Source organism: Oxyura jamaicensis, chromosome 8 (assembly GCF_011077185.1).
Source record: "Oxyura jamaicensis isolate SHBP4307 breed ruddy duck chromosome 8, BPBGC_Ojam_1.0, whole genome shotgun sequence".
Taxonomy (NCBI): Eukaryota; Metazoa; Chordata; class Aves; order Anseriformes; family Anatidae; genus Oxyura; species Oxyura jamaicensis.
The window spans coordinates 16,594,545-16,622,475 of record NC_048900.1 but is presented as its reverse complement, the minus strand read 5'-3'; the positions used below and the strand labels follow the sequence as shown (position 1 = coordinate 16,622,475).

The 27,931-nt window shown below is 36.5% G+C and overlaps 1 protein-coding gene across 1 annotated transcript; it reads left to right on the top strand.

The window, feature by feature from the left end:
- Positions 1–4,840: 4,840 nt before the first annotated feature.
- HS2ST1 (heparan sulfate 2-O-sulfotransferase 1) lies at positions 4,841–26,608 on the top strand. Its single transcript, XM_035333378.1, has 7 exons — positions 4,841–4,904; positions 6,280–6,611; positions 12,849–12,934; positions 15,243–15,381; positions 18,265–18,362; positions 19,515–19,672; positions 21,960–26,608. Exons 1-7 carry the CDS (start codon positions 4,841–4,843, stop codon positions 22,184–22,186), a joined length of 1,104 nt encoding a protein of 367 aa, XP_035189269.1. The 3' UTR covers positions 22,187–26,608.
- Positions 26,609–27,931: the final 1,323 nt, after the last annotated feature.

Genomic DNA, 27,931 nt, shown 5'->3' with positions numbered 1-27,931 from the left:
CATTTGTAAGGATATCACAAATTTACAGAAAAAATGAGAAATAGTCTCAGGTATTGAAACCAGCTTGGATGTATATATGGGATAGAGATTTTACAGTTGGTTAAACTTTTTTGTTTTTAGTTTAGTATCAAACCCTAGACAATGTCACACTCTACTCAATGTGTTTCAGCTTGTGTGTTCAAAATAAAGCCCTGGCAAAAATGGTATCTTGAAAATAAATGATGAGTATCAAGTGCTAATGGAACCATAGCAAGTTTTTCAGCATTGCTACTTGTAATTTTCAGACAGCTGCTGCATTTGATTTTAGTTAATGATCTCAGTGCCTTGTTGGAGTTGCTTCCTTGCTGTTCCATTTTTTTGTTGTTTTGTTTTGTCTTTAACCAGCTCAGTGAAGCACCATGTGCCTTTTTTGGAGTCTGAAAGCAATTCTTCTCTGTCTGGACTGTTCTTTTTCCTTCTGTTCTCAAGATGCATTAACTGCTATTAAAGAAAAAAGAAATAGGTAATGTTAGCGGGTTGTAATTGTTCGCTAAATAGCTGCTTCTTATAGCAGCAGTTTTTATACCCGTTCATTTCTGTTTGCCTTACTGGAGAAAACAAGCTGGAATGTGACTTATAAAATTAGTTATTAGAATCTCTCCATACGTAGGCAACTGAGTTATCAAAAGGAGTAGGAGAAGGTGGGTCTTCTTAACCTGGCCTAAAGTAGTTAAAGTAGTACCAGAGAAGTTACTTTAATTTTTATGCTCTGTTTCTGTCCTTGTGTGTGCTCTGCAGATGGTCTTCACTTTCTGTAGGTAAGAACTGGTCCCAGAGCACATGTGCTGAACCTGTCATGGGGTCTGAGTTGTTGTTAAGACAAACATTAAAGTTTTTAGTGGCTATCTCTTAGGGTGACTAAAAATAGTAAGATTTGCAAATGAGGCCAATGATCTCTTTTGACTGAAGTGCATCTAGGGTCTTAAGGGTTAAAACTTCTCTAATTAGGCAAGTCATTAACCTACATAGAAAAGTATCTAGGAAAAGAAGAAAGCAAAATGCCCGTGTTGATCTTTAACTAGAATAAATTATGGTCTACGGCACATGACATTAGCAGTGATTTCTGTAAGTGTGGCACACAGGTTCCCCAGATGGTATCTTTAATCAAAATTTGTGAGGATCTGAAGTGGTTGGTGGCAGTGAGTGTGTGTGAGGAGCTCAGCAGTACCCAGCTAGCCTCTGTGCGAGGATGGCAGCGTGCTTGAGTTGGGCTGTCACTGGGTCAGATACCACTGGTGACTGAAATTGCTGTTTTGTAAGCAGTTTTTTTTTGTTTTCTTAATAAAAACCTGGTAAGGTGGGGGTTAGTGTACCTTTTGTGTTGCTTCACTCTTGTGTTAAATTGGCTAGCAGCTTGTATTTCTATCAAATAGCAAGTGTTTTGCTATCCTTGCTTAATGCTGGTTCTAAAATCTTTATTTACATATGTTAATGGGGGTCAGAATCTTAATTACGATTTTAAGGATGATCACTTAGCGATAGTTGCAAGGAGTTGCTCTAACGTGAGAGAAGCTGAAGTCCCCTGGAGCGGTGTCAGCACGCTGCCCTTCCTGGAGCAGGCAGCAAGGTGTCCCAGCTCTGTCCTGATGCCCCCTGTGCTTCACCCACAGCTGCCTTTGGAAGCAGTGAACTGTCACCCATCAACAGGCCTCATGGAGTAGTACTTCTACAGAGGAATGGAAAGTAGAGGTATTTGGAGCAAGCCTTTGGTTTCGCGCTGGTAAAGTCATGAAGTTGCTGAAGAACCGATGCAATGGTTCTGCTGTTTGTAAGACTTAAAAATAGAAAAGAACAGAGTTAATATTCTTACAGGTCTTTGACAGAGTTGGTTTGTTATTACTGATATCTTCAACAAATTTAACTTCAGGGTTTTTATATTAATTCATTGTATATTTTTCCTGTAGCTCTAATTGGCTATAGCGACACACATCCTCCATGGCCACAAATTGTCATAGCACTGTTGATTCTTTTTCTTCCTCTCCATCCTCCAAGTATTCATATTCATGTACAGCAGCAGTGCTCTGGTTTGTGAAAGTAGCGTGCTGCTGAACAGCTCCCACAGGCAGCCACATTTCAGCAGAGGATGAGGTCTGTGTGTATATGGTTTGTGTATATTATTTGAAAAGTGAATCAGGACATGAAGTTTGCTAAGTCATTATGGATAATTTTTAAGCTGCTATTCAGTTTTCATCCTTCATTGGAGGAGAATGGAGACAATATTGAGTAGGCTTTTGGTCCTGCTCTGTTTCGGTATTTAGGCCAATGAAGTGCTTAGTGCAGCTTTTGGGCAGTGAAACAGCTTGAGAGCTGTGCGGTGCCTCAGGCTACCAGCTGCTTGCCTAATTGGCCTGGGAGCTGGGTGGAAACAAAGCCGAGACACCAGGTCAGCTGGCTTCAGTGTTGTTCCCAACTGGAAGAAAGCTGCATATTGGTTTGAAGTGCCATCCAGTGCCACAGATACACAGCAACTGTTTGCTCAGAGATGGTGCCAGCACACTTGCCACATCTAGCTGTCCAGTTCCTCTGCATCAAGTCAGTGTTGAGGTTTAATCCATATCTTTTTATTCTATTGGGCAACACTGGAGGAAGGTTGCTGAGCTCAAAACTGTTTCAAGACTGAGCCTTTCCTCATCTGAGTGGGAGTTTTCACAAGGAAGTATGGCATGCACACAAGAATACTGAAAAGAGAACCTACATAATATCCATGGACACGTGCAGAAGGAAAGTAGATGCAGAGGGCAAAGAGCATAGGGTGGTATGCTTTGAATTATTCTTCCAAATATTCGGTTAACTTCACTTTGACAGTCAGCAAGGCTCAAAATGTACTCTTCATCAAAAGTGATATGGGCTAAGATGTAGAGGAAATAAAATTTTCTGTTATTTTCAGACTTTCTTGTTAAGAAATACCTAAGAGGTTCTGGAGTTTAAGTGAAAAATGTGACGAATGTGAAGTGTTTAGGTTTGTTAACATTTAAGTTGATAGGATCTGTGCTACTCTGTTTTGTTTGGGAAGATGTAATTTTGTATGCAGTTAACACTTGGATTTGCAGTAAATGCTAATAAACTTGTTCAAAGGCATTTGTCTGTTTTAATGTGCAAGGTATATAGACAAACTGCTTATGATCAGTGATTTGCTTCTGTAATTATTTCAACATTGTTCATTTCAATATATTTTTATTGAAATGTATAGGTCTGGTGCATTTTCATGTGATTTTTATTAGACGAGATCCTAAGAAAACAGGCCTAAGCAATCAAACTTAGTCTATCCGTATCTTGCCCTGTGTTAATAATTTTAAAACCTGTTGACAAACTGTTGACTTGAAAGGGCAGAGATCCTGAAGATAAATCATTTCAAATTTTTCCATAGTTGGTGGCATACAGTTTGAATGCTGTTATTAGTACTTCTGCTGAAGGAAGAGAAGAGAAAACTCGCCCATTGTATGCTACTTTCTGGTACCATCTGAGTGGCAAACTAACTTACTGTTAGCTGTGGTATTTCCTGTTTTCTGTTCATGCGTGGCGCTGCCCGTGTGCAAACTGGCTTAGAAATTGATGAAAGTTTGCATATAGGACAACAGATGACAGAACAGCATTTTTCCATACTGTATAAAAATGATATTATTCAGTGAACCTAAAGGGGCAGTAATTAAAAGAAAAAAAAAAAAAAAAGGTGAAACAATATTTTATACCTTTAAATTATCATGTGTTTCATTACCATGAAAACCTGTCTTCTATTCAAAATACCACTTGCTTAAATGCTGCTTAGTGTGGACAGTCTTAAGCCAGTTTAGACATCTCTTAATAATTTTGCAAACCCAGTTTTCGTATAAAATCAGGTTTAAATAGAATGCAATGAAAACAGTGAGTCTGTAGAACATCATCTTGTCCATGGGATTTCTGATAGGAAATAAAGACCTAACCTGACTTTTAAAACTGATTTCAATGAAATCAGTCCAATCCTATGTAGAAGATTTCTCAAAATGAAAATTAAATTTGCATGGCTGTCATCTAAGAGATTTCTTGAAAATTCAAGTATATCCAATAAATAGCTAGCATCTTCGTCCAGGAGTTGGACTCAATGACCTTATGGGTCCCTTCTACCTCGGGATATTCTATGATTCTATGATTCTTCCTCTCTGTTTTTCACATGTAAAAAATTGTTAAAACATACTGATTTCAGTTCTTAGTCATAAAAATTACTTTGCATGTTACTTTGAAGCTTAAAACTTACTTATTCTTTGATAATAGAACCATGTCCTTCATATTTGTGGAAGTTGTCTTTGCATAAGTTCTTGTTTTCCCCTCACACAATACGGACTTTAAGATGATTGTATGCAGCAGCCTTTCTGCTGCTTGCATCTAATCATGTCTTTTGTATCCTACACATAGCCTTTACAGTTCACTTCTCACACTAATTCTTGAATCATCATGGTTTCGAATATCTCAGTAGAGGAATATTTCTCATCACTCTTTTTGAAAATCCTGTCCATTTCTTGTGCCTTTTTACTTTTATATACGTAAAGCTTACTGCATGTGAAATTGGAAGTTCCTCATGGTACCGTGCTGCCGCATCAGCACTGGAGTTCTGTGCAATCATCATTTAAATCTAGCTGAGATGTACGACTGGTGTAGCACTACAAATGAAATGTTCCATTTCAGCCTCTCTAGGTGGCATTTAGTATCTGTGTAGCCTTGAGCAGCCATGCGGCCATGTGTGTCCCATACCAAATGTTTCCTCTGCTCAGTTACTAGCAGGAAGAAGAGTTGCCAGTCACTTCTTCTTGTAGCCACCTTCAGCTAGATGAAACCTGAGTCTGTTGCCTCATCTTTCCGAAATCAGAGGTTTGCCAGCAGTGATGAGCGAGGTAGCAAATGAGAAAGGAAGGAGTAAAAACTGTGACTGATGTAGTGGGGCGCAACAGATGTCATGTGGAAAATTGAGACACACTCAATAAGCATTTTCTACAAACATTTTCATACTGATGTAACTTAGTTATGGGGTGTGAGATATGAGCATATGAGACAGAAAGTTTAAGCTTTGAAATGTTTCAGACAGATGGAAGTTTGTGGTTGAAGACAACTTATGTGGAATTACAGGCTAGTGGTGTTCACAGCTTAATGATTCTGTTTTAAAGTGATTTTATGTTATAATTAAAGAGCTGTGGTGAAGAAAATACAAGGAACTGAGTTACTGGAAGCAAGGGAAGTAGAGGCCAACAGCTTCTGCTGCTAAGTGTCATCCCGCATAAGAACATAATGCAGAGAATGACAGGATACTCTTGTAGTATTGACTTCAGTGTGTGTTGTTGGCCATCAAAGATTTACTTGAATGTATTATTAAAGACAGTATCACAATAAGTGAATCAGAAAAGATGCTTTGATATGTGTATAACAAATCATATTAAAGTATATACTTATCTAGGACAGAACAAATCTGTGTCTGAATCAGTACAAAGCATTTAATATTCGGTAGCCAAAAAAATGCCATAATAGTCTGCTACTCATTTTACAAATAGACCTTTAGCACTTGAAGCAGTGTTCAGTTACCCAGTGTTGCCCTTTGTATAAAAGGAAAAATGGTTTGTCATGTACTCACCTTGCCAAAATGTTGTCCATAGCTTGCTTTTTCCACATTTCTTCCTTTTTATGTATTGAATGAATTTCAGTACTGAGAGATCACTTTTCTCATTAATGTTCACTGTTTTATAAGCATCTGTCACTTATATTCTTGTTGAACTTGAAATCAATAAATCCAATGGAATTTTTGCGAAACCATTTATTGGATTGTAATGCTTTGCACTTGGGGCTTATGTTAACTGGTCTATCAAAAATGTTGGCTTCATCTGAATTCCAGTGCCTCCCTCTGTAGAGTTAATCGACTAAATCTGTAGTGTTAGTAATTCGACTGGTTTGGGAAAATTCATATTCTCCAGGTTGCTTGAGTTATTTTTTTTATTATAGTTCTTAAATAGCAGATATTTTATATAAATTATTTGAGATACTTCTTCACCACTGTGACAAAATGTCACCATTTTCATAGCACATAATAGACACTTTTCCTTAAAGGAAATGTTCAGTAGCATTTACATGAGTCATAGAATATGGAATATGTTCCCTAAGCATACTGTTTCCTAGTCTTTGTCAGATTAAGTCACCTTTTATCATTTGTACATTTTATAGATTTTTTTTGCTTTACATGTCTGAAATATATATAACAGCAAGTGTTTATTGCTGAGGCAGTATTGCTCTTCACCAGGTTATTTGCATTCCAAGGTTTGAACTTCAAAATTGGCAGTCTTTACATAGAAATTTTGTATTTGTCATCCTTAACAGAACGGGCTATTGCAAGACATGAAGTCAGAGAAATAGAACAGCGTCATACAGCAGATGGCCCCCGACAAGATGTGGCACTGGATGAAGAAGATGATGTGGTGATTATTTACAACAGAGTACCTAAGACTGCCAGCACATCCTTCACAAATATTGCCTATGATCTTTGTGCAAAGAACAAATATCATGTTCTACATATCAATACAACCAAAAATAATCCTGTTATGTCTCTGCAAGATCAGGTAAGATGCTGCATTTGGGATGTTTTTATTAAACGAGAGAGCGCAGAAAACTTTTTTTGCTATGCTACACATTTATCATCTGAAGGAGTTGGCTTCTATGTCACATTTTCCCATATAAATGAATTTTAGTATGTTTATATTTTCTTTGTTGAAAATAATATTTATTAAATAATAGGTTTAGGTTTTTGCTGTGCTACTGGAGGTGGTAAGTACCTCTTCACAGGAGAAAAACTAAGGTAAAAAGGGACATGGCTAAGGCAGGAATGACCTTTGTTATAATTGTGTGTAGTGGTTTATTGTATTGTCAATGGTTTGCCTTTTGGCTCCATAATAATACTTGCCTACTATCTCCATCTGCAGTGAATGCAGTCTTAAGTGCTCTCCTCTCTGTGCAGTACAAGTGCTGTGCTGTCAGGGCTGTACTGCTGTCTTTGCTCAGGGCTCACAGGTGATGAAAAACAGGTAGAAAGAAGTGGCTGTAAGGAGCTACTGTAAGTGGGTTGTTGTGCATCCACTTTGAGCTCTTAACTAAACTCATGACAGTCCACTGTTTTTCGCTTTGGGGGAGGGAAGGAAGGATTTTGTGTGTGTGTGTTTTTTTTATCATTATTTCCTTGCTTGTCATGAGTACAGATTCAGGGAACCTAAGTCAGGGGTCTGAAACAACATTGTCCTCATCCCTGTCTATAAAGTAAATGTTGCCAAACTCTTGGTATGTACTACTGGTTGTACGCTGATCATCTGATGAAGCTGATATGCAGCAGCAGCAGGAACTGTTCTGCATTGCAGCATGTCAGCACGGAGGCTTCCAGCTCCTTTAAGTGCATGCCTACAGGCAGGAGCAGCTCAGCGCAGCTGCTGTAGTCTGGAGGAGGAGGAAGCAGATGGTAACGGGCCCTTCACTCTCAGTTCTGTATGTGGGAAAAACATTGAGGTCAGGATCTCAGCATCCGGGACACAGAGTGTGCTTGGGGTGGGATTGGAGACCTGTTTCGTGGGAGTGAGGTCGTGTCACTGTTGGGTTCTTGCTGTTGTGAAATATTTCCTAAAATATGCAGGTGGTACTGTGATACATGATTCCTGAGATTAAGAGTAAATCTGATAGTCGCCCCTGTAGTCCTGTCCACTGCATAGAACAGGTACTGAAGTTCCGTGCACCAAGAGCAGGGAGAATTCCAAAAGATTTAACAAGCTTATATCTTTTAATCGAAAAATCCTGCTCAAGTCATTCACACTTAGCACTGCACTTCCAACCACAGTTTCTGTTTCTGTGAATAATCAAATCAATTCAATGCTGGGCATGTATACAATACTGGCAGTTCTAAATTAATTTGATGCTGTGTTATTGTCTAAAGTGGTGATTCATGTTGTTAATTAGACAGTTGATACTCCTCTTCTTCAGTGGCCATTAACAAGGAGATGCTAACAATGAAAAGCTTTAAATATTGCATAGTTCTTCAAATAAAAAACATTTCTTTAGCACATTGAGATATGTTGTGTATATGATTAGCAACTTCCCATTGGAAGTCATAACACACAATTCTGGAGATGTCAAGGGTGCTGAGTAGTAGCTAATGTGTGCTTGCTCCTTGTGGGCTTGGATATGCATGACATATTCACATGCCGCCTTCAACAGTCCCACTGAGTGGAGCGCGTTAGGTGTATATATACCACTAGTAAAATACATGAACACATCACAAAGGCAAATTTGTTTTTATCAGTGATACTTTCTGTTAATAATAATAAAAAAAAAACAACTCCCTGAGCAAGGTGAAGGTTGTCTTAGGCTGACATAAATAAATCGGTAAAATGGTAAGCCCCCTGATATATACTATTTCTGCTGTACTTTTTCCAAACTATTCTAATTCTGTTACAGATTTTAAGTTCTCTGCCCATCTGTGAAACCTTTACTTCTTGAACACAATCTGGGAAAAAAAGCTACTTAAAATCCACTCCAAATATAAACTGTAGCTGCTTTGAGATAATCCCATAAGAGTCCCTAACACGTCCATTTTAGTTTCAGATGGAATTTTTCCCAGCTGCCCTCCTCTCTTTTGCAGCCTGCCTGAAAGCAGGATCCTGGGAACTTCCCCTTTTTCCACAGGTTGGGCCTTTTCTTTGCAGTGAGCTCAGTGCCACATTTACCATGTTGCATTTCAGACCTCCATGGTCTGTAACAAAAACTCTGCCTTCATTAAAATGGAGAAGACATTTGATTGGAATTTATTTGTTGCTTGCATGTTTCAGTACTGATGTGTTTTGTCTATACAAGTATGCCTTTGTTACGGCTAACTGGATGGCATACCAGCCACACAGACTTTAGCTTTTTTTGTTACATGGAGGAAGCATCATCTAACAGATCTAAAACTAAATTGCTATTCTATCTTTCAGCATGTATTCTTGATATATTATTAGAAAAAAGAGTGTATGAGTACATATTGTGTACTTTTGTTGTGAGCATACAGAAAACGTGTTATGATTATCCTGCATTTCACTACCTCAACTTGCTGTTTGTAGTTTGTTGTTACTTTATCTCCTGCAGTTTCTCTCCCCATTTTCCTCAAAAGAGAAGGCTGAAAGCATATAATCTTTCTTCCTAATGTTTTCTAAAACAGTGACCTCTCAGAGGATACCAGACTCATACTGATTTTAGTAATATCTATTTCCTCTACTGGTGATGGTTTCAATGACCATCCAAAGTGGAACAACAGAAAGGTTGCAGTGAGTCGGATAGCAGGGGCAGCGTTGTCATCTGGTGCTGAACATTTAAGAACTTTAGTCAGATGGCAGAGTGCATACTAGTGTCCACTACTGCACGTGGGCCATTTCCTTCTATTCTTCTGAGGAAGAGCTCATGCCAGGCTGGTATTCTGGCTTTACCATGGCAGGACTGGTGAACTCCCATCTCTTCATCTCACAAACTTGCTTCTTAGCTGCCCTTCCTTGAGCTTGCCTGTGGTTTCTCATGGCATTCAGCCAAACGTGCTGCTAGCTGGATTCCAGTGGTCCTGGCCCTCTAATTTGGAGGTAGCTGCAAGTTATCAGCCTGTATGACAACTTGGATAACTAAGCTACCAGTGCCTTCCTATGGAAGGATTCTGATTTAGTAATCCCATTGTGTTTGGTCTTGAAATCTGAATCTGGTGTTTCTTGTAATGGTGACACCGTGTTGGTATGCAGTCTTTCTTGAGAGGTTTTTTTTTTTTTCTTTTTTTCCCCAGGTCAAATGGAAAATTCTCACGTGACCTTACCAGGCTTCTGGTATTCATACCCCATCTATGTGTAATATCCAGTCACTTATTTAGCAATTGACAGATCTATATTATAATGGAGGGAAAAGCTGGGGAATTTTCAGTGTGCAGACATCCATGTGATACCGGGCCATGGGGTAATGACCAGAACACCTTTTGCTGCTGTGTGTGTGTCTGTGTGTTCGGACTGTAGAAAAGAGGGATGAATGGAAGCAATTGGTGGACAAAAGTGATAGCTTACATCAACACTGGTTTGCATGTGTAGACTCCCCCTGGACTTGTTGCCCAGACCAAGTATGCTGAGTTTTTTTTTTCTTTTTCTTTTTCTTTTTTTTTTTTTTTATTTCAGCTCACTGATACTTGCTTTAAATTCTTATCGTCCTAGAAACTGAATGCATTTAACTTACCTTTAAGGACATCTTACGCCCCCAGAGTACGTTTGATCTGACTTAATTCAGTAGAACTCAGCTGATTTCTAACTTACTAAAGGCTGTGGAGCAACTTTGTAGCTGATTATATAAAAGCACCATGAAACAACTTCACAGGAATTCCATATGCTTCAATCTGAACTTTTAAAGTAACCTTAAATTTTATTCAGTTGGATTCAGGTTGAGAAGCTTGCCTGGTCTCTTGAAAGCTCCAGTATCTGCTAAGCCCTAAAAAGAAAAACAAAATTGATCATGTCTGACAGTAAGAATCAGCAAACAGTATTCTCCTCTGCCCTAAAAATGTGTGAATCCAAACTCGTTAGGCTATCTGGGACCTGGAATGCTTCTAATTTTTGGAATGCTGCAAATTAGGGGAAAGGGGGAAAAATCTCTTGCCTGCAAGCTAGATATAGGTGTTAAAAACTTGCATTCTCAGGGGCACAGTGTGTTACTGGACAATACCTTGAGGCAGATGTAAATGTCATATAAAACCTTCTTAGCTTCCCTGGTGTTAGTGTTAAAGCTAATAAAAGGCTAGAACATCCAGTTGGTTCTCTGGTATACAGCATAAAATGTAGTTTCTTCTATAATAACCCTGTGTTCATAAAAAATATTAGCAAAGTAATTGTAAGACAAACCCCTTTCTTTTATTTATTTGTTTATTTATTTATTTATTTATTGTGAAAAAACTGTTACTGGCACATCTCAGGAGAGAAGGCAGATGGTGGTGTGGAGGTCTGACAGAGACTGACAGAACTTTGCAGTTAACATTTTCCTGTGTCTAGGCCTAGTCTAGTACGAACTGAAATCTGGCTGGTGCATCAGAAAACTCACCAATGGAAGTGTAATTCAAATATAAGCTTTATTTGCATGCTAGATTATACAAAATAGGTAGCAGAACTTGTTATCTTGTAGAGTTGTATCAACCAACTGTAGCATTTGGGGGCTTGGGGATGAAGGGAGGGAGGATAACGTGTACTCTGCATTTAAGAAACTTCTTTCCTAGGTATAGAAATACTCATAGCTGAGGCTCCCCACTGAAAATATTTTGTCATTTATCAGGTTTGCTTCAGCAGTAGCATAGGTAGTCTGACTGGATTCAAAGTCATATAGATATATTATACTTTGTGCTGTAGACAAAACAAGGCAAAAAAAACAGTGCAATTTATGAAACACCATTATATAACATTAAGCAGAGCTTTTCAGGTAAACTTGCCACCATTTTCCTATGCAATATATGGTTTAAATTGCCTCAGACTGAAATCTGTGCACTGAAAAAAACGAGTGCTGCCTGTTAGGAAAAAGTGATACGCGTTTATTTTACCTGAGTCCAAGAGCCAGTGTTTGAGGGAAAACAGGTAAATTACCAAGTGTGAGGAAGCAGTAACAGGCCAGTCTTTCCTCTTAAAATCTTCATTGATCAGTGTTTTATTTTGTGTTTCAAGGCACTGTTACACCTTACAGAGAATGTTAGCATGTTGTTGTGAGCTGTCAAACTTCCGTTTCATGACTTTTTTGTCTCACCTGAGTACCTTTGTGCTTATCTATATCACTGTATAACAAAAAAGATACTGCAGGTGTGCAGGGAATACACATCTCTCTTCTAGTTCTTATTGTCAGAAATGATGTAGCATTGTACTGTAACCCAGGCAGTACAAATTTATCATATTTTCTTTATCATCCAATTCACTAGTTTTGAAATTATTTTCAGAGCTAAATTCTTTGATGTTAAAATATTCTTCTTACCTAATAAAGGCAAGCTACATCAGGATTTGTATGCCCCACTTAATTTAATCATACTTTCTGTTTTGGGGCATGTATCTTATTTTGTTTTTATCTTTGAAATGCAAAACTGTTCCTAGTTACTGTGAAGTTTGCTGGTAGCTCTTTTCTCAGCCTTTGTTTAAGGCTTAATTCATGCTTTAACTTGGAAGTTTCACTGAGATGCTAGACTTATGGTAACTGTTCAAGGTCATAAACTGTAAATCTAATTTACACTTTATAAATTTACAAAACTTCTGGATTACTCGTGCATTGCATTTTGGGAGGGGGGCCAAATGAACCATCGGATTTGTTTTTTATATCCCAGTAAAATAGGTCTAAGCATATGCTTGTAAGTCTGGTATGCTTTTATTTGAAGAATGGAATACAGGCCAAACAATTCCATCAAAGGTATACTTGCATTTCTACTTACAGTCAAGAAAATTCTGGATTCCTTTCAAATTACAAATAAGATTCACCAACAAAAAATTACATGTTTGCATTGTTAATGTTATTGTGGTAGCTTTTGTTGAATTTCTCTTGTGCTTGCTGTATTCTGCTTTTGGTTAGCTTCAGATCATTAAATTGTGATGATCTAAAATTAGTCATCTATATGCTTGCAAAAAGTCTAACTTTATTTTGCACAGATTGTTTGGTAATATTTAAAAAAGACTTCAAATGCATTGTAAGATTTTACTTGAACAACAACCAAAAAAAAAAGAAGTAATAAATCCACCATGTTAGGCAAAGCTTAATGTGTTCCAGCTGTACTGAAACACTTTTGCCTACTTTTACAGGTTCGATTTGTGAAGAACGTGACTTCCTGGAAGGAAATGAAACCAGGATTTTACCATGGACACGTATCTTATTTGGACTTTGCAAAGTATGTTACCCATGGATTTATCTGTTCAGTGGCATAGTAGTTTGAATAAGTCGCTTGGCTCCATCTGGGATATTACTGCCCTCTAGTGATGAAAATCTGTTTTTTTTTTATTATTATTATTATTATTATTATTTATTTTTAAATTCAAGTTCTGAAATTTGTAGGATGAGCAGTATTTGATTTTCACAGTTTTCTCATGCATGATAACATGTAGCTGAATCTTATTTCAAAACTACTTAGATACCAGGTTTAGTATTCCTTGGCTAAATGACAGTTTATTTTGCTGAAAATTCTCACTTTTCTCTGGGACACCGGTAGTTCTACCTAAATGATTGGCTTCCCATTCCAAGAAGTTTTAGATACCTGTTCTCAAATGTGTTTCTATCAAGTAATGCCACCTACTTCTTAAGTTATGTACTTACTCTCTTTCAGAGTATCCCTTTACACTTTATCAAGATACTAAGTTATATTTTAAGCATTTTTTCTGGCCTACAGTAATCTGAATTGCTATAAAAAGCATAGAAATAATTTTTGTGGAGTTTAATCCTGCTACTTCTAAAATGAATTTAAAAGAAATCACCTCCTGGTGACTTCAAAGGCTGAAGGATCATATCTATATTCACACTCACATATGTTTCTATTCTTGTCGTAATTCTGCTTCTGGATCTAAAGCTGTGATCCTGAGTAACTTTGTCTTGTGAAACCTCCCCTTCAACTGGCGATTCAATTTTCCTTCTCAGTGCTTCATTCCATACTTGTACTATGAGGAAAAAAGTTTAAAATTGAAAGTGAATTTTTTAGATCTCAGCTTATTCTGCTAGTGCACAAACAATAGCAACCACCACCTTTACCTCTTGTTGTTGGTCAGTCCCGAGTAATGATATGTTTCTATGTGCTAGAACATTTAATTTAAAGACTTTTTTTCATGTAGAAAATTAATTTTTAGTCATTGCTTTCAATGTTTCATTCTGCTATGTATACTAACTTTTAATTCTAGCTTTTTATTATAGAGAATGAAAAGGGGAAGTGAGTTTCATGGTTTCCCAGTACAGTAGGTTAGATAATAAAAAACGCTAAAAGCTACAGTAGTAACTGGAAATTACCAATGGGACCAAGTAAAAGCTTGAAGTTTACAAAAAGTACTAGGCAAGAAGTCTTAATGGCAAATCTACCAATAAAATTACATGCATCAAATTTCATTAGTTTCCCTTCTGCCTTTAAAAGTTAAATGTGAATAAACCACTGAACTGAACTCCTATTGGAATAACAGCTTTCTGGAACAGCAAAGATGAATCAAAAATTAATGTTATTTGATATCCTGTTCACTTCTTGAGGCTGAAAACATTTTCAGATACCAGAAGTCTTTAAACTAAAATAATTGTTCTATATCTAGAAAGCATCTAAGCAATTTCACAGATTTCCTTCATCTGCATCTTCCCTCTAGGACTGCATTATCCTTGTGTACATTGCTACCCTTTCATCCAAACAATTTATTTTTTTTCCACAACAGCTTATTGTTTCATATTTGTGGTTTTTATTGAAAGATGCCATTTGTACAAAACAGGTTTGGTGGTTTAAATCTTCATATGTCCCATGAGCTTATGAACTCATTTCATCAAGCTTCCAGTTTGTACACCAGTAAGTAAAAATTAGCTTAGGTAGATGTGTGAAGAAACATTTTTCTATCTGTGATAGAGAAATCAGTATGGTTACAGATACTATCTTAGGCTCCTATTTAATAATCATAGCCATACGTACAAGTAATCAGCCCAGGTAATGGATGGGCTCAGAGTTCTGTCTTCCTTCTCCCAGAGGTTGTCACTGATAAGTTGAGCCCTGCCAGGAAAACTCCGTGCTCATTGCACAGGATGGGTTAGGAGGGCAGTGGTAGTAGGAGGTAGGAATTCAGTAATGAATGCCCTGTCTGCTTATTATTAACATATATGCAGCTGCTAGATTAATTGAGACATTTCTAGAGTCAGGGTAGTTGTATAAACACTTGTAGTATCTGTTGTGTGAGAATATTTCAGTTTTGTTTGTTTTGTTAAATAAATAATCAACCACTGTACTAAGTAAACTGAAATTGATACTGGCTTTCGTATCCATGTCATGCACTGGATATAGGGGTGAGAGGAATCATTAAACTTCCTCTCACCAGCATCTTCTCTGTATATAGATTTCAGTTGTAATATGTCTCTTCAGTAGAGGCTGGTATGTACAGAGGTATCTATAGAGACAGGCTTTTAGGTATTAGATGAGAAACTTTGATTTCACCTTTAAAAGACATTTTTTTCCTCTTTTACTTTAGATTTGGTGTTAAAAAGAAACCAATTTACATAAATGTCATAAGAGATCCTATAGAACGACTAGTTTCTTATTATTACTTCCTGCGCTTTGGAGATGATTACAGACCAGGGCTACGAAGGCGAAAACAGGGAGATAAGAAGGTAAAGTACACTTTGCTCTGTATGTTGTTCTTACCAAAGTTAATGTGAAAACAAATTAAGAAATGTACTGATAAAAGCTGAATACAATTTCTTGTATCAGCATTAGTGATGGTGGTGGCTTTGTAAATTATAATCTCCCCTTGGTGTAAGTACTGGACCAGAATGTAGCTGTGACTATGTTCTTTGTAACCCTATAAATTAGCTTTATGTTGCAATTTGTTTAAAATTAAATTACTGTTTCAGTATCCAGAAATGCAAGTATCACACTAAGTATACTCTTCTTGTTGAAAATTAAGCTAGATACGTTTTCCACCAAAAGCTGTGGAACTGCTGATAATTTGGCCTTGATATTTATCTTATTTATCACTAGAAACCCAATTAATTTATTATTTTAACATAAATATTAAAATGAAAATATATAGAGTCTTCTTGAAAGCTGCGGAGTATTAATCATATTTCTATACTTCTTCCATCTGTCTTAGAAGGCTATAAGAGTAGTTCAGGTTAGCACATTCCAATCTTGATTGCCATTACAACCTCAGAACTATAACCTCATTTAGGGCTCACAAGATTATTCCAGAAAAAAAATCTACACATCCACTATAATAGTTTACAGTAAGACATTTATCAGAGCATGTTGCTTTGGACTTTCTTCAACTCAGGAAGGAAAATAAGGTATTAAATAGATTAATATAGTTTATGAGAATACAGGTAGAGCAGTGTGGAAGCTGGTGGGGTGGACATGGATTATACTTTACAGAGCCAAGCCATTTTTAAGTTTTCAATGGCAATAGTTTTTAAATGATCTTGTTTGTTTGTTTGCTTGCTTGCTTGCTTTTGTAATGAACTAAGGAAAAATCACATTGATTACATCTTAGTGCCTATGTCTATAAAAACCATAACCACCAGAAAATGCAACTAATCATTTTGCATGCTTCCCACACTACCCCCTGCAAATCGTGTTCTTCTTTAAATACTGGATAGGGACCATTCCTCTTTTTTATTTTATTTTCTTTTTTTTTCTGCTGCTGATTACTCTTGTTACACTGATCTTGTTACACATCACTTACCTTCCTCTGTTAACTGAGGTTTTGGCGCCATCTTGTGCTACTGCATTTCAGTTAGTCCAGGCATCCTACAGCACACACAGAGGAACACTTCAAGCAGAACAGTAAATTAAATTATGTTTTAAAATACTTAGATAGATGATTTGATGTTATGGTATTGTTAAAGCATTTTTAAAAAGATACCTAGGATCCAGTCTACCATAACCCCCTCTGTTCCTTTTCATGAAGAGCAGCATAATCTGGCCAGTGTATCTTCTTCCTGATAGAGATGAGTGGGGTGGAAAGCTCATCATGCTGCTGAGTCCAAGTCATTTACAGAATGTAATACTTACAAAAAAGAATGAAATCTAAAAGTGTTGTTTTAGTTTTTAATTATATTCTGGACAGACTAGGTAAATAGTCACTGGGAAACATTAAACCAAAATCCACAATACTACTGCTTGGTTAGACCGTGCTTTAACTTCTAACTTACTGGAAGAAGTTGAAATTCACTCCTATTTATGTAATGTATTAATACATTGCATTAATAATTTTCTGTTTATGATGTTACAATCACAATGTACATGTTCATTTTCTTTCTATACCCCTGTACTTCAAAAGTTAAAGTTCAGCTCCAAGAACAGAGTCTGTAAAATGTTTCTTAAGGTAAATTTTGTGGATGGAGCAGTCAAGGTATGTACAGAAGAGGAACTGGGGAAGGGGACTTCTCCTATTTCATCTTAGTTTAAAAATTATTTCCTTTCTTACACACTTTAACTATAAAATAACCTCCAGGCATAAGCAAAGAAGTCTTTCTTTTGACAGGTGCCAGTACATATTTAGTATATACATTCATAAATTAGGAGGTGCATTTAAACAATTTAATTTCTAGGTGATGTTGATGCTATAAAATAATAATGGTAGATCAGACCAGAATTTCTCTGGAGGGCTATTCTAGAGAAAGCATACCTAGGAAAGCAATATCCTGTTTACCTTGTTAAGCTGTGCTTTCCTGTGCGATGTGTAACATGTATCAGCCATTTGAAACTCGAAGTGCAATGCAGAACAAGACTACAGGATAATTCATGCTTTGGCCTGATGCCATTAAGTTTTTCGGGTTATCTCAGGATCTTTACCTCAAAATAAATCTAGGTAAGTAGCTCATATGTTGATTAAAAATATCATACTTACTCATTTTATAGTGGCTTGGGTAAAATGCTTGCACGTTTTTTACAATGCTAATGGAGTTTTTATTGTCACTGTTGCTGTAACTGAAGCTCTGTGTGGCTACAGCTGTCTGTCCATGTTGTTTGGAATATTGTTACCCAGTGAACAACCTGCTTTCACTTCGGATTGCCTCTGAAACATCAGTTCTTTGTCATAATATTTAAAATGTAATAGAACAGACTTCAATTTAAAACACAAAAGGCACAGTGTTCTGTGCTCTAAAAATCCAGCTGTTCCAGTATTACACAAGTCCTGATGACATTTGACACTAGTTCTTCACTAACTTCTCTTGTGAGTGGAAAAATGACAATACCAACACTTATTGACTGGTTTTGCTAGTTTTGACATAGCACCTTTGTCACGGGGCACAAGTAGGATCCAGTTGTTGATTACCTCTATTTATAAAAGGTTTTCTGAATACAAGCTTGATTTAGATAAGTAGGTCCTCCCAATCAAATATTGTAATAGCAAGACTTGAAAACATCATTTTCATTCTTTCACATCATATCGTGTGTTTGTGTGTCCCCACTACAGTTAGCAACTAAGCAGGTTGAGATGCATGATACACATACCCAACTGTAAAGCTCAGCTCTGTTTGTCTTTGTTCCAGACCTTCGATGAATGTGTGGCAGCTGGAGGTTCAGACTGTGCTCCGGAGAAACTTTGGCTTCAAATTCCCTTCTTCTGTGGCCACAGCTCCGAGTGCTGGTAGGGAGATAAACATGGTTTAAGTTCTTAGTCACGTATATCATTGCTGAAATATTATTGTAAAGAATTTGAATATGTAGTACAGTTGGGGGACTGGATGAAGTGTAGCAGCAGATACTTTACTAATTTTTCTTATTACATCTTTTCTTTGAAGGCGCCTCAAAATGCTTTTTACTGAAGCAGTATTGAAGTCCTTTAAACAAGCAATACATTAGGATTCTGTATCAGCAGTGTTCTGAGGAAAAACTTAATTTTGTTTTAAAAAAAAATATTATTTGTAGATTTGGGATCTTTACATTTTTAATTTATGTCAGGTTACAGTATCTGTCCATCTATCAATGCATCTTGTTTTATAATAATGGCTTTTAAGAACTGTTTAGCAAAACCAAATTTGGAAAAATGGTTAGTCACATAAAACAATCACATTCAAGTACTATGTAAAAGAGAAAATGATAATAAATTAAAAACAAACAAAAACACACAAATGATATGATGGATTCTGAGTGAAATCAAGGGGAATTATTTTAGTTTGTCACAGGTACTGTTCATCCAAATGGAATTAATTTAAGCATAAACAAAGCAAATGATCACTTGGGAACTTCTCTTTCAGTGCCTCTTGGTCATACAAGTGAACAAGCAGAGAAAAAGAAATACATCTAAGCCTATATTTTCACCCTGTCTAGAGCTATAGAAAGGAGGAAAATGCCAGTTTAATTTTTTCTTTGTTGTTCAATGGGGAAGTCCTCCCATTAACTACAATGACTTTCTAGTACAGAATTATACTTGTACAATGCAAAAGGGAAGGTGCGTTCTTACCAGAACCATTTCTGGTGTCTAATGTGAAAGTGGAGAAAATCCTCCAAAAGTTGCCTTAATAGAGACAGTAACCATATACATATATGCTGCTTAAATGGATAAGTTGTTATTCAAAATAACTAGAGAAGTGAAATTTTAGGTATGATAGGTATGATGTTTTAGATATGAACACAGGTAAGAGAAACTGGAAAGGGAAATGAAGACAGAAATGGTTATAATTTGAAATGAATTTTGCCTTTCCTATACAAATGTCCTGTTATGAAGTGATCTCTACCTGGGGACCAAGGATTTTTGGTTGACATCAGAGCTTGCCGTAATTGTTATTTGCCCTTTTAGGAATGTGGGAAGTAAATGGGCTTTGGAACAAGCCAAGTACAACCTGATTAATGAATACTTCCTAGTGGGAGTTACTGAAGAGCTTGAAGACTTCATCATGTTATTGGAGGCAGCTTTGCCCCGGTTCTTCAGGGGCGCCACAGAACTGTACCGGACAGGTATTTAAATGGTTGATTTCCATATCCCATTCATGCTCTTATCACTTTTTTAATGTGAATTATTTAAACCTAGATGAATAATTTTGAGTCTCTACCATGCTTGCCTCTCCATTGAGTGGTGTTCCTTCAGAAGAGAGAAACTCTTCCAAGAAAACTCTCCATACAAATTTTTGAGGGCAACCCAAGTGTCTTACTGTCTTACACAAAATGTAAATGTTGAAGACTGGGGTAAAGGCAGTTTTTTAGGTATGCTACACTTGCAAATCATAGAAAGCTCAAAATACACGCTTTAGGAAATTGCAGCAGGTGTTTGTCAGAATATTTTTGAAAAAGCTTGTGGGGGCTTCAGTTACATTAAATGGTTGGTAGTATCAGATTTTTATTTCCTTGGAAGTCCTGAAATTATCTGTTCTTGATGCAACCTTGTTATCTGTGTAAAATCAGTTTTGATTTGAATGGATTTTATTTTTAAAACAAAAAGAAAAAAAAAAGAAACTTGTCTGCACCTGTGTTCAAAATCAAAATTTAGATCTTCAAATGAACAAGGGGAAGAAAGATGAGTTTTAAATATGAAAATTGAAACATTTTTTGTTCAGATGGCTTCCTTAAATTTGCTTTTATCACAGTGATTTCAAAAACTTAAATAATTATTCTTTAGTTCAGGCATTCTTAAACTCAGTCATAGATCATGCAGAAGTTTTGAAGACCCCTTCTGGTTAACCTGGGAATTCTGACCCAGTATGGCAAATTATTCATTAAGGAATGTCAAGACAAAGTGAGCAAATGATATCTCAATAATTGTGGGAAAGTTAACTTAAAAATGCTACACGTGGTGTTCAGAAACAGTGAGTGTAATGATGTTTTTTTTTGGAGAACTCCGACTCCTGTTACACAGTGTGTATCATAGGATTTCTTGGTCAAACTGAAGATCCATATGGCTCATGAATACTTAATTAAATACTTAAAGCTCAGTGTGTGGTATCTGGCAATGGTCATCAGCAAACGTCAGCAAAAGTGTGTAAGAACAGGACAAGAACGTGATAGTCATCACTATAGGTTATCTTCAGTTCCGAAAAATTAGTAAAATGCACTTTGAAGGATAACTTTTATTTCTTTGGAGAGTTTTTATTCCATCAACTGACTTTTAAAAAATTCTCAAACTTGCCATAACACCCTGTGACAAAAAGTTCCACAGTTAAGCTGAAAAAGCCTACAGTTTAGTATGACAAAACATGCTTGTGCTTTGAACCTATCGTGTAGTTCCATTTGAGGCCCCCCATTCCTTTATGGAGGATCTGAGAACAGTAGTACTCAGTCTTTTCCAAGTTTTATGGCCCACATCATTTTCACCTTATATATATATTTTTTATTTTATTTTTATTTTATTTTTATTTTTATTTTATTTTATTTTATTTTGCTAGGGTGGTGGGACTGAAGAATTCTAACCTGAGTCCATTCTTCTGTGGAACCTGTTTTACATCTGTGATTGGCCTTGTTTCCTTTCTCTGTACCTTTTCCAGCACACAGCACTGTCCTTGACACAGTATTTGAGATTTAGGTTCACTGTGAATGTATTTCTTCCTGCCTATATGGAAGTGTTTTCTCTCCAAGATTATCTTGTTTCCCCAAACCATTGGTTTACTTGGGATACAAAGGTCCAAGTACATCTGGAGTCATAATAAGATTTTTGCTCTGCAGGGTAGATCACTTTCTGTGAGCTGGCCATGTAAGTTATGATGAGGAAAAGATCCTTCTTAGTAGGGCTTCTTTCTGCAAATGGTAGAAATTGAACTGATACATCAAGTCCTGGATAAGTACTATTGACAAATTTAATATAAAACAGCAGATAGCACTTCTTAAGGAAAATATTTTCATCATTTTGGTCATCTTTGTCTCATTACCTAAGTCTCTGGCTCTGCAGTTTATAAAACTCTTAACATTAGATACCATATTAACATCTAAATAATTAATTCTGAAAGACTAATCGTGCTCCAAGTACATTACGTGGAGTAATCTTGTTCCTTAAATGAACTGTTCATTCCCTGGTTTTATTAGAGTAAGAAGAAAGAATTGAACGAACTGTTGCAAAATTCATTAACATTTAGTGAGAGACTGCAATTTTCCAACCCAACATGTTGCGTTAATAAATTCTGGATTAAGTTGTGTCACTTCGAATGCAGTTTATCAGCATGCTGAGAGTGTGAAAACTCTGTAAATAAAAGGACTGTATACATTTTTTCATCACGTGAACGTTAAAGTGAAGCTATTGCTTTCATTTTACATTTAGGAAAGAAGTCTCATCTTAGGAAAACAACTGAGAAAAAACTTCCCACAAAAGAAACTATTGCCAAGCTACAACAGTCTGAAATCTGGAAAATGGAAAATGAGTTCTATGAATTTGCACTGGAGCAATTTCAGTTCGTCAGAGCACATGCAGTTCGGGAAAAAGATGGAGAATTGTATATTCTGGCTCAAAACTTTTTCTATGAAAAGATTTACCCTAAGTCAAACTAAGAACACAATACTGGTAGATTTATGGACCTAAATCTTTGGTCACATCATCATTGCAGTCCTCAGCCATGGAAACTAGCTTGTAGACCTCCAAGACATTTCTCTATAGAGCTGAGAAAAGTGGGCTGTGGATCACCTCCGGGGCGTTGGATACCAACTAACCATGTTGGTAATCCAGAAGCAAAAGTTTCATTTCTTTTATCTAACTAATACTTTCAGTGGGAGTTAATACCCTTTACCTGAAGAAATCTACACTTTAATTTGGAGCAATTAACATACAGCAGTTCTAGTTGAAAATATAAACAAAAAATGCTTCTGTTAATGCTCTTTTTAATTTTCAGAGCAATTTATGTTTATACTTCTGTGAAGAGGAAGTCATTTTTCCCAGCTTTCAACATGGAAATTTTGGTTGTATACTATATGAGTAGTGTTAATAACTGGTTGACATCTGTGCTTTGTTTTTGTGAATCATGTCACATGATATTATTTGGGATGGTTAATCATGTTCTGCTGAGAAATGCTGCTGCTGGAATTGCCCATATTTATATATGTGGTTTTATTAAAAAATTACAACTAATCATTAGCGTTAAAACAACATCATTTTCAAATTAATATTGTAAAAAGTTAAAGAATCAGAGAAGTGGGGGGGGAAAGGGGGTTCTACTGTTTTTTTTTTTATCCACACCACCCCTGACTGAGGTTGGGAAAACTACAAAGAAGGTTGGTATTGTCTGCAGTTCTAGTTGATGCTTACAGTGGTATAAAAATAGTAAATTCAATATAAAGTTTCTCCATGGATTCTTTGTAGTAATTGTAAGCTGAGGTATTGGTGAATCCATATTATGACTCCATTAGTGAGCTGTGGTATGGTTAGGGTTTTCCTACTACTTCGAGACTTTTACCTGTAGAATATTTTTACTAAGGTGCTTTATAATGTGTTTTAAAGCATTGCATTTACAAAAGGAGTAAAATGCTGTAAATACTGCTTATTTTATGTATTTGGACCAAAAGGTTTAAAGTAACTCGTTCAAAGGGTGTTTTTTTTGTTGTTGTTTGATTTTTTATTTTTTTATTTTTTTATCCCATTCTGTTTTGTGAAGTAAAAAACAAAACATCACATATACTTCCTGGTTAACTGTTGGACATTACAGAAATGCACTTCAGTGACCTCTATGACTTTAATACTAGAATGTTGTCCAGGGATTCTCTTCACAGAAATGTTGTCGTCATCCTTTATTATGCTGAGAGGAAAAGAAGAAAAATGTGATGTGTAGTCTGGTTGAGAAAGATGCAGTGAGCTTGACATAATTGTATTTATGTAACTGCCTTATGTGACTATTGTAAATTTGTGAGTTGCCATTATTAACAATGTGAAACACCTGGTAAATCAAGTAAACTGAAACTTGAGAACAGATGTTTGGGGCCACTGCATTATAGCAAACGGCAGTGGAGAACTATAAGAATTTGTTTCCTATTGAATTTTTGTAAAGATCTGAGTATTTACACATCTTACACCTGCCTTTTCTTAAAGTGCTTTTCACAGGGTCTGATGGGGGAAGGCATTGAGGAGACAAAGTAAAAAATGGTTGTAAAGGTTTTAATTCCTAAGGGATGATGCTGAAGGCTTAGTTTAAAATTACCAACTGGAGTTTCTTTAACCAGCTTGTTCTTGTAATGAAAACAAAGGAAATGGAAAATGGTCTGTGAACTGGGTGTCTGCAGCCAAAAGCAACAGTCCAATTACAGACAGGATAATGACAGGCTATCAAGAGTACATCTTGCCTTTTCTTTGTTTTCTTGGATTTTCTCTTTGAATTTTAAAAATAGACCTCATTGTTCTTCCCAAATAATCAGGGAAGTTCCTTCTGGTAGCTTACCATTTATATAGTGTGAACCATGCATAAGATTTCCTGTGCTAGTTCTTGTCTATTGACGTCATTAATAATGCCAACATGCCTGGGAATAAGATGTGTTCACACATGAAGACAATTTCTAGCTAAAGGAAGGAGCTGAGGAGTTGTACACAAGAAGTAGCTAATGGAGATACAAAAACTTCATAAACTATAAAAAAGCAGTAACCTTTTTGAAATAAGAGGAATATTTATAATCCCAGTAAAGATTATCTACTAGGTGATAGTTTTATTTTAGATATTTTTGACTACGTTGTTTTCCTTCAGTATGATTTGGTAAGTTAGCTTCTTGAGTCTTCAAAATTTTCAGAAGAGCACCTCTAAGAGAACGGAAACATTTATTAAGTAAAAACATACAATATTCATCTAAGTAATGAAAAAAGTTATGTACACAAATACTTCTATATTCACAAGAAAAAAATAAGCAAAACTGCAACTGATTTCAGTACAGCCTATAGAAACCTATTCTATTTCATAAGCAATTCTTAAAGTTGTACTTCTCCACCCCTCCCCCCCCCCAGGATTAAGGATTTCTGATATATGAGCCTTCAGTAATGGTAGAAAAATCTGTATTTTTGTTTACTTTTAAGAGCAATATATTTTTTCATACTTCATATAAGTAAACATATTATTTACTTCCTGTTCTTTGTTATGAACCAGGTTGAGACAAAAGTTTAAGACTTTTTTTTTAATGTTAGCTACTGTTGGAGAGGTGAATTCATTTTAGATGTACTCTGAAAATGTTACTGTCTGTGAAACATGAAAGGAATCAAGACTGTGTACTTTTGTATGTAGTGCTACCATCTGGCCAACTGTGAACTTTTTAGAATCCGTAGAATTCAGAACTATTGATCCTTGATTTCCGAAAAGCAAAGAGTTTAAGAAAATGAAACTTACAAATTTTTAATAACCTGCTGTGTTCATCTTCTATTCAGAAAGGAAGCAATCCAATCTGTTGCTATTAAAAACATTTTACAATATATAAACAGAATTTATCTTGTGCATTTTCTCTTAATGAGTTTGAGTGAAAAGCAACAGACTCCTGTTGTTGCAGGTTGTATGATCAGTAAACTCACTATGCAGCCTCCTGAACACTTAACTGAACTTTTAACTCTTCACTGAAGTCACTGCAGTCTCTGCACAGGAGTGAGACTTGCTTTTTGCTGGGTTGAGTTCATTTGGAAGGTGCTGAAATGCTCATATATGTAGTTGTGAGTAGGTTGTGTTACATGGTTCTGTACTTTTTGTACAAAACTAACGCTCAGATTTTGTGCAAAATTCTAGCCCTGTTGAAACTCCTGATTGTCAGTGTAATGGCACTAGGTCCAGCTGTGCTGGCAACTGCATAGCCATAACCCCAGCATGCCTGGAGCACTTGGGATCTACTGGGCAGTGTTGACGGGAGAGCAAGTGTTTTTGGCTCCTTCCTGTAATAATCCTGCATCCATGCAACAAGAATTTCACTCCTGTTTTCTTAGTGCATCTGTGGGCAGACAAAATGCTAGGGTGTGGAGTGTCCTACGTGTACATTTCTGTTTGCTCTGGGTTTATTTTCATATGGTCTCTGTTAATGGTATGCTGATTGTAGCATCATTTTCAATCGGGCATGACAATTGGTAGCTCTAACAATATGGCGAAGGAAGCAGCGTCCATCCTGGTCATTTGAAATGCCTTTTCTGGGTAGTTAGCTTTTCTGGAGATACTGAGCTGTTGTTGCTTTCCAGGAATACACGTTTCCTTGTTTTGGTCTCAGAGCAGTCCCATTTTAATATCAGGGAGAATTCGGTTATTTTCTGTTACAATTCTGTTAACTTTTTCCATTAAGCTTACCTGGTGTTGCTAACTTTGTCTACGATGAAAGCTATGTGATGATGCTGTCTGAACTGTGCTGCTTAAGCAGTCAGTGGAAAAACCTGATTCAAGTGCACTGCCAATGTAGCTCTGCAAACTTAGAGCATATTTTATGACTACTAGAGATAAAATTTAAGGAAACTGTAGGGTGACGGAGTTGCATGGAAGCATCCTTTACTGTAAATCTATGCAACTACGTAACCTTTACAGCAGTATTTATAGAAGAGCCCTTTTCAAGAAGACTTTTCTGGAGCATAATTATAAATGTTTATACACTTGTACTGTCTTATATTTACATCAGCAGGTTTCTGTAGCTTCTGTAAAAAAAAGACAGGTTTGTGAGCATTTCTAAAGTAGTACTGAATGTAATTTTGAAAAACATGGATTGTGCTTCATGACTTTTTTCTTTTTAAATACACACAGCTAACTAGTGCCTTTTTTCCTCACAATCCATGTTGAAGATGTTTGCTCCCTCTCACCCTCCGTAAATTGATTCGTTTGTGCAATACTATTCCAACTTGAAACCATTTTGTCACAGCTGTTTGAGAAATAATCTCCATTTTTCCTTATTATGCTGCCAGCTTTCTGTTGTTGAAGTGTTTCAGTTGATTACCTAATGCAAATGCTATAAAATAAAACACCCAGTGGGAAGGGGAAAAAACAAGTCTGCTGTCCTGTCTTAATATTTGTATGTCACATTCACATGAAAGGATCTTTTTCTCGAACATGTTGTCATGCAGCATTGTGAACTTCATTTGCAGCGATTGCAGTTCTGGAGGGGAGGGGTGAGCTGCAACGTAGTTCATAATTTCATATAGCTACAACCAAATATATGTATAAGCCTTCAGAATTTGCATTGGGCTTTCTGGCCAGAAACATAATAAATTTCTAGTGGGTATACGTTGTGCTGGAAGTGTCAATGAAAAGTTCTTTAATATTAAAACTGAGATTTGTAAGAGCAGAAAATTAGCATTAAAACAATGAATTGATGCATACGTATGTCTCTGGCTGAGAGAACAAACGACATGACAGACTACCGTGGTGCTGGAAGATGCTCGCTTACTGTGGTGATGAGCGTGGTGTAAGAACTTGAGTGGAATAGAAATGTGGTTTGCATTTGTAGGCAGGCACTTACAACAAGAAAATATAGCGAGCATGGGGACGACACTGTTTAGGATTTCTGATGCATACTGTAAACATCACCCTATAAACATTCCTAGCTGTACGCACTGTGGAGCTGAACAACTGTCTGTCCCGGCCAAGTTTCCTAATGTGAGAGTTCCTAAATATTTAGTTGTCAGCCTTGATGATTAAGGACCATCATGTAGTTACTCAGCAACTTCCACTTGAAGATTTTGCTGACCTTAAAACCCACTTCTTTTGCAAGTAGACTTTTCCTTATTTCCATCACTGGAAGTGATAAATTTAATTGCTGTATGGAAAACAAAGTCTCTGCTTCTATCAGCCAGTGGGAAGTGAATGGAAAAAATTGCCTGGCCTGCCTGGAGGTACGGGGCATTCTACGGTCACTGTACCTCTTCTTAAAATGATGAAGTAAACAAAATGGCAGCCTCAAAAATGTGCAATACAAAAAATGTTTTATTTAAAATTACAGTAGCTTCTGTGAAAGACAGAATGCTGTTACAGGTGTGAGGTAAGTACTGCTTGAACCTTTTTTAAACCGATGCTGCCATTTACACAGGTAATTAATTGCATCAGCTGGAATTCATGAGAGGGGCGTGAAAGAAGGGAGAGGTTTTCTTGTTCAAAGCTAGATTTTTTGCAGGTCCTGTATTTTCATTTTATTATTTACTGTTTGAATCTTGCATTTGATTTCAGTATGATTTCCTTACTTAATAAAATACAATAAGTTGCTAGTGAATGTCAAAGCAATGTCCAGATGTTTTCTTCAAGCACAAGTCCCCTGCTATGACCTCCCCCTGGCTTCATTACCACATAACGCAGATGTGGTAACTTTCAATAAGAG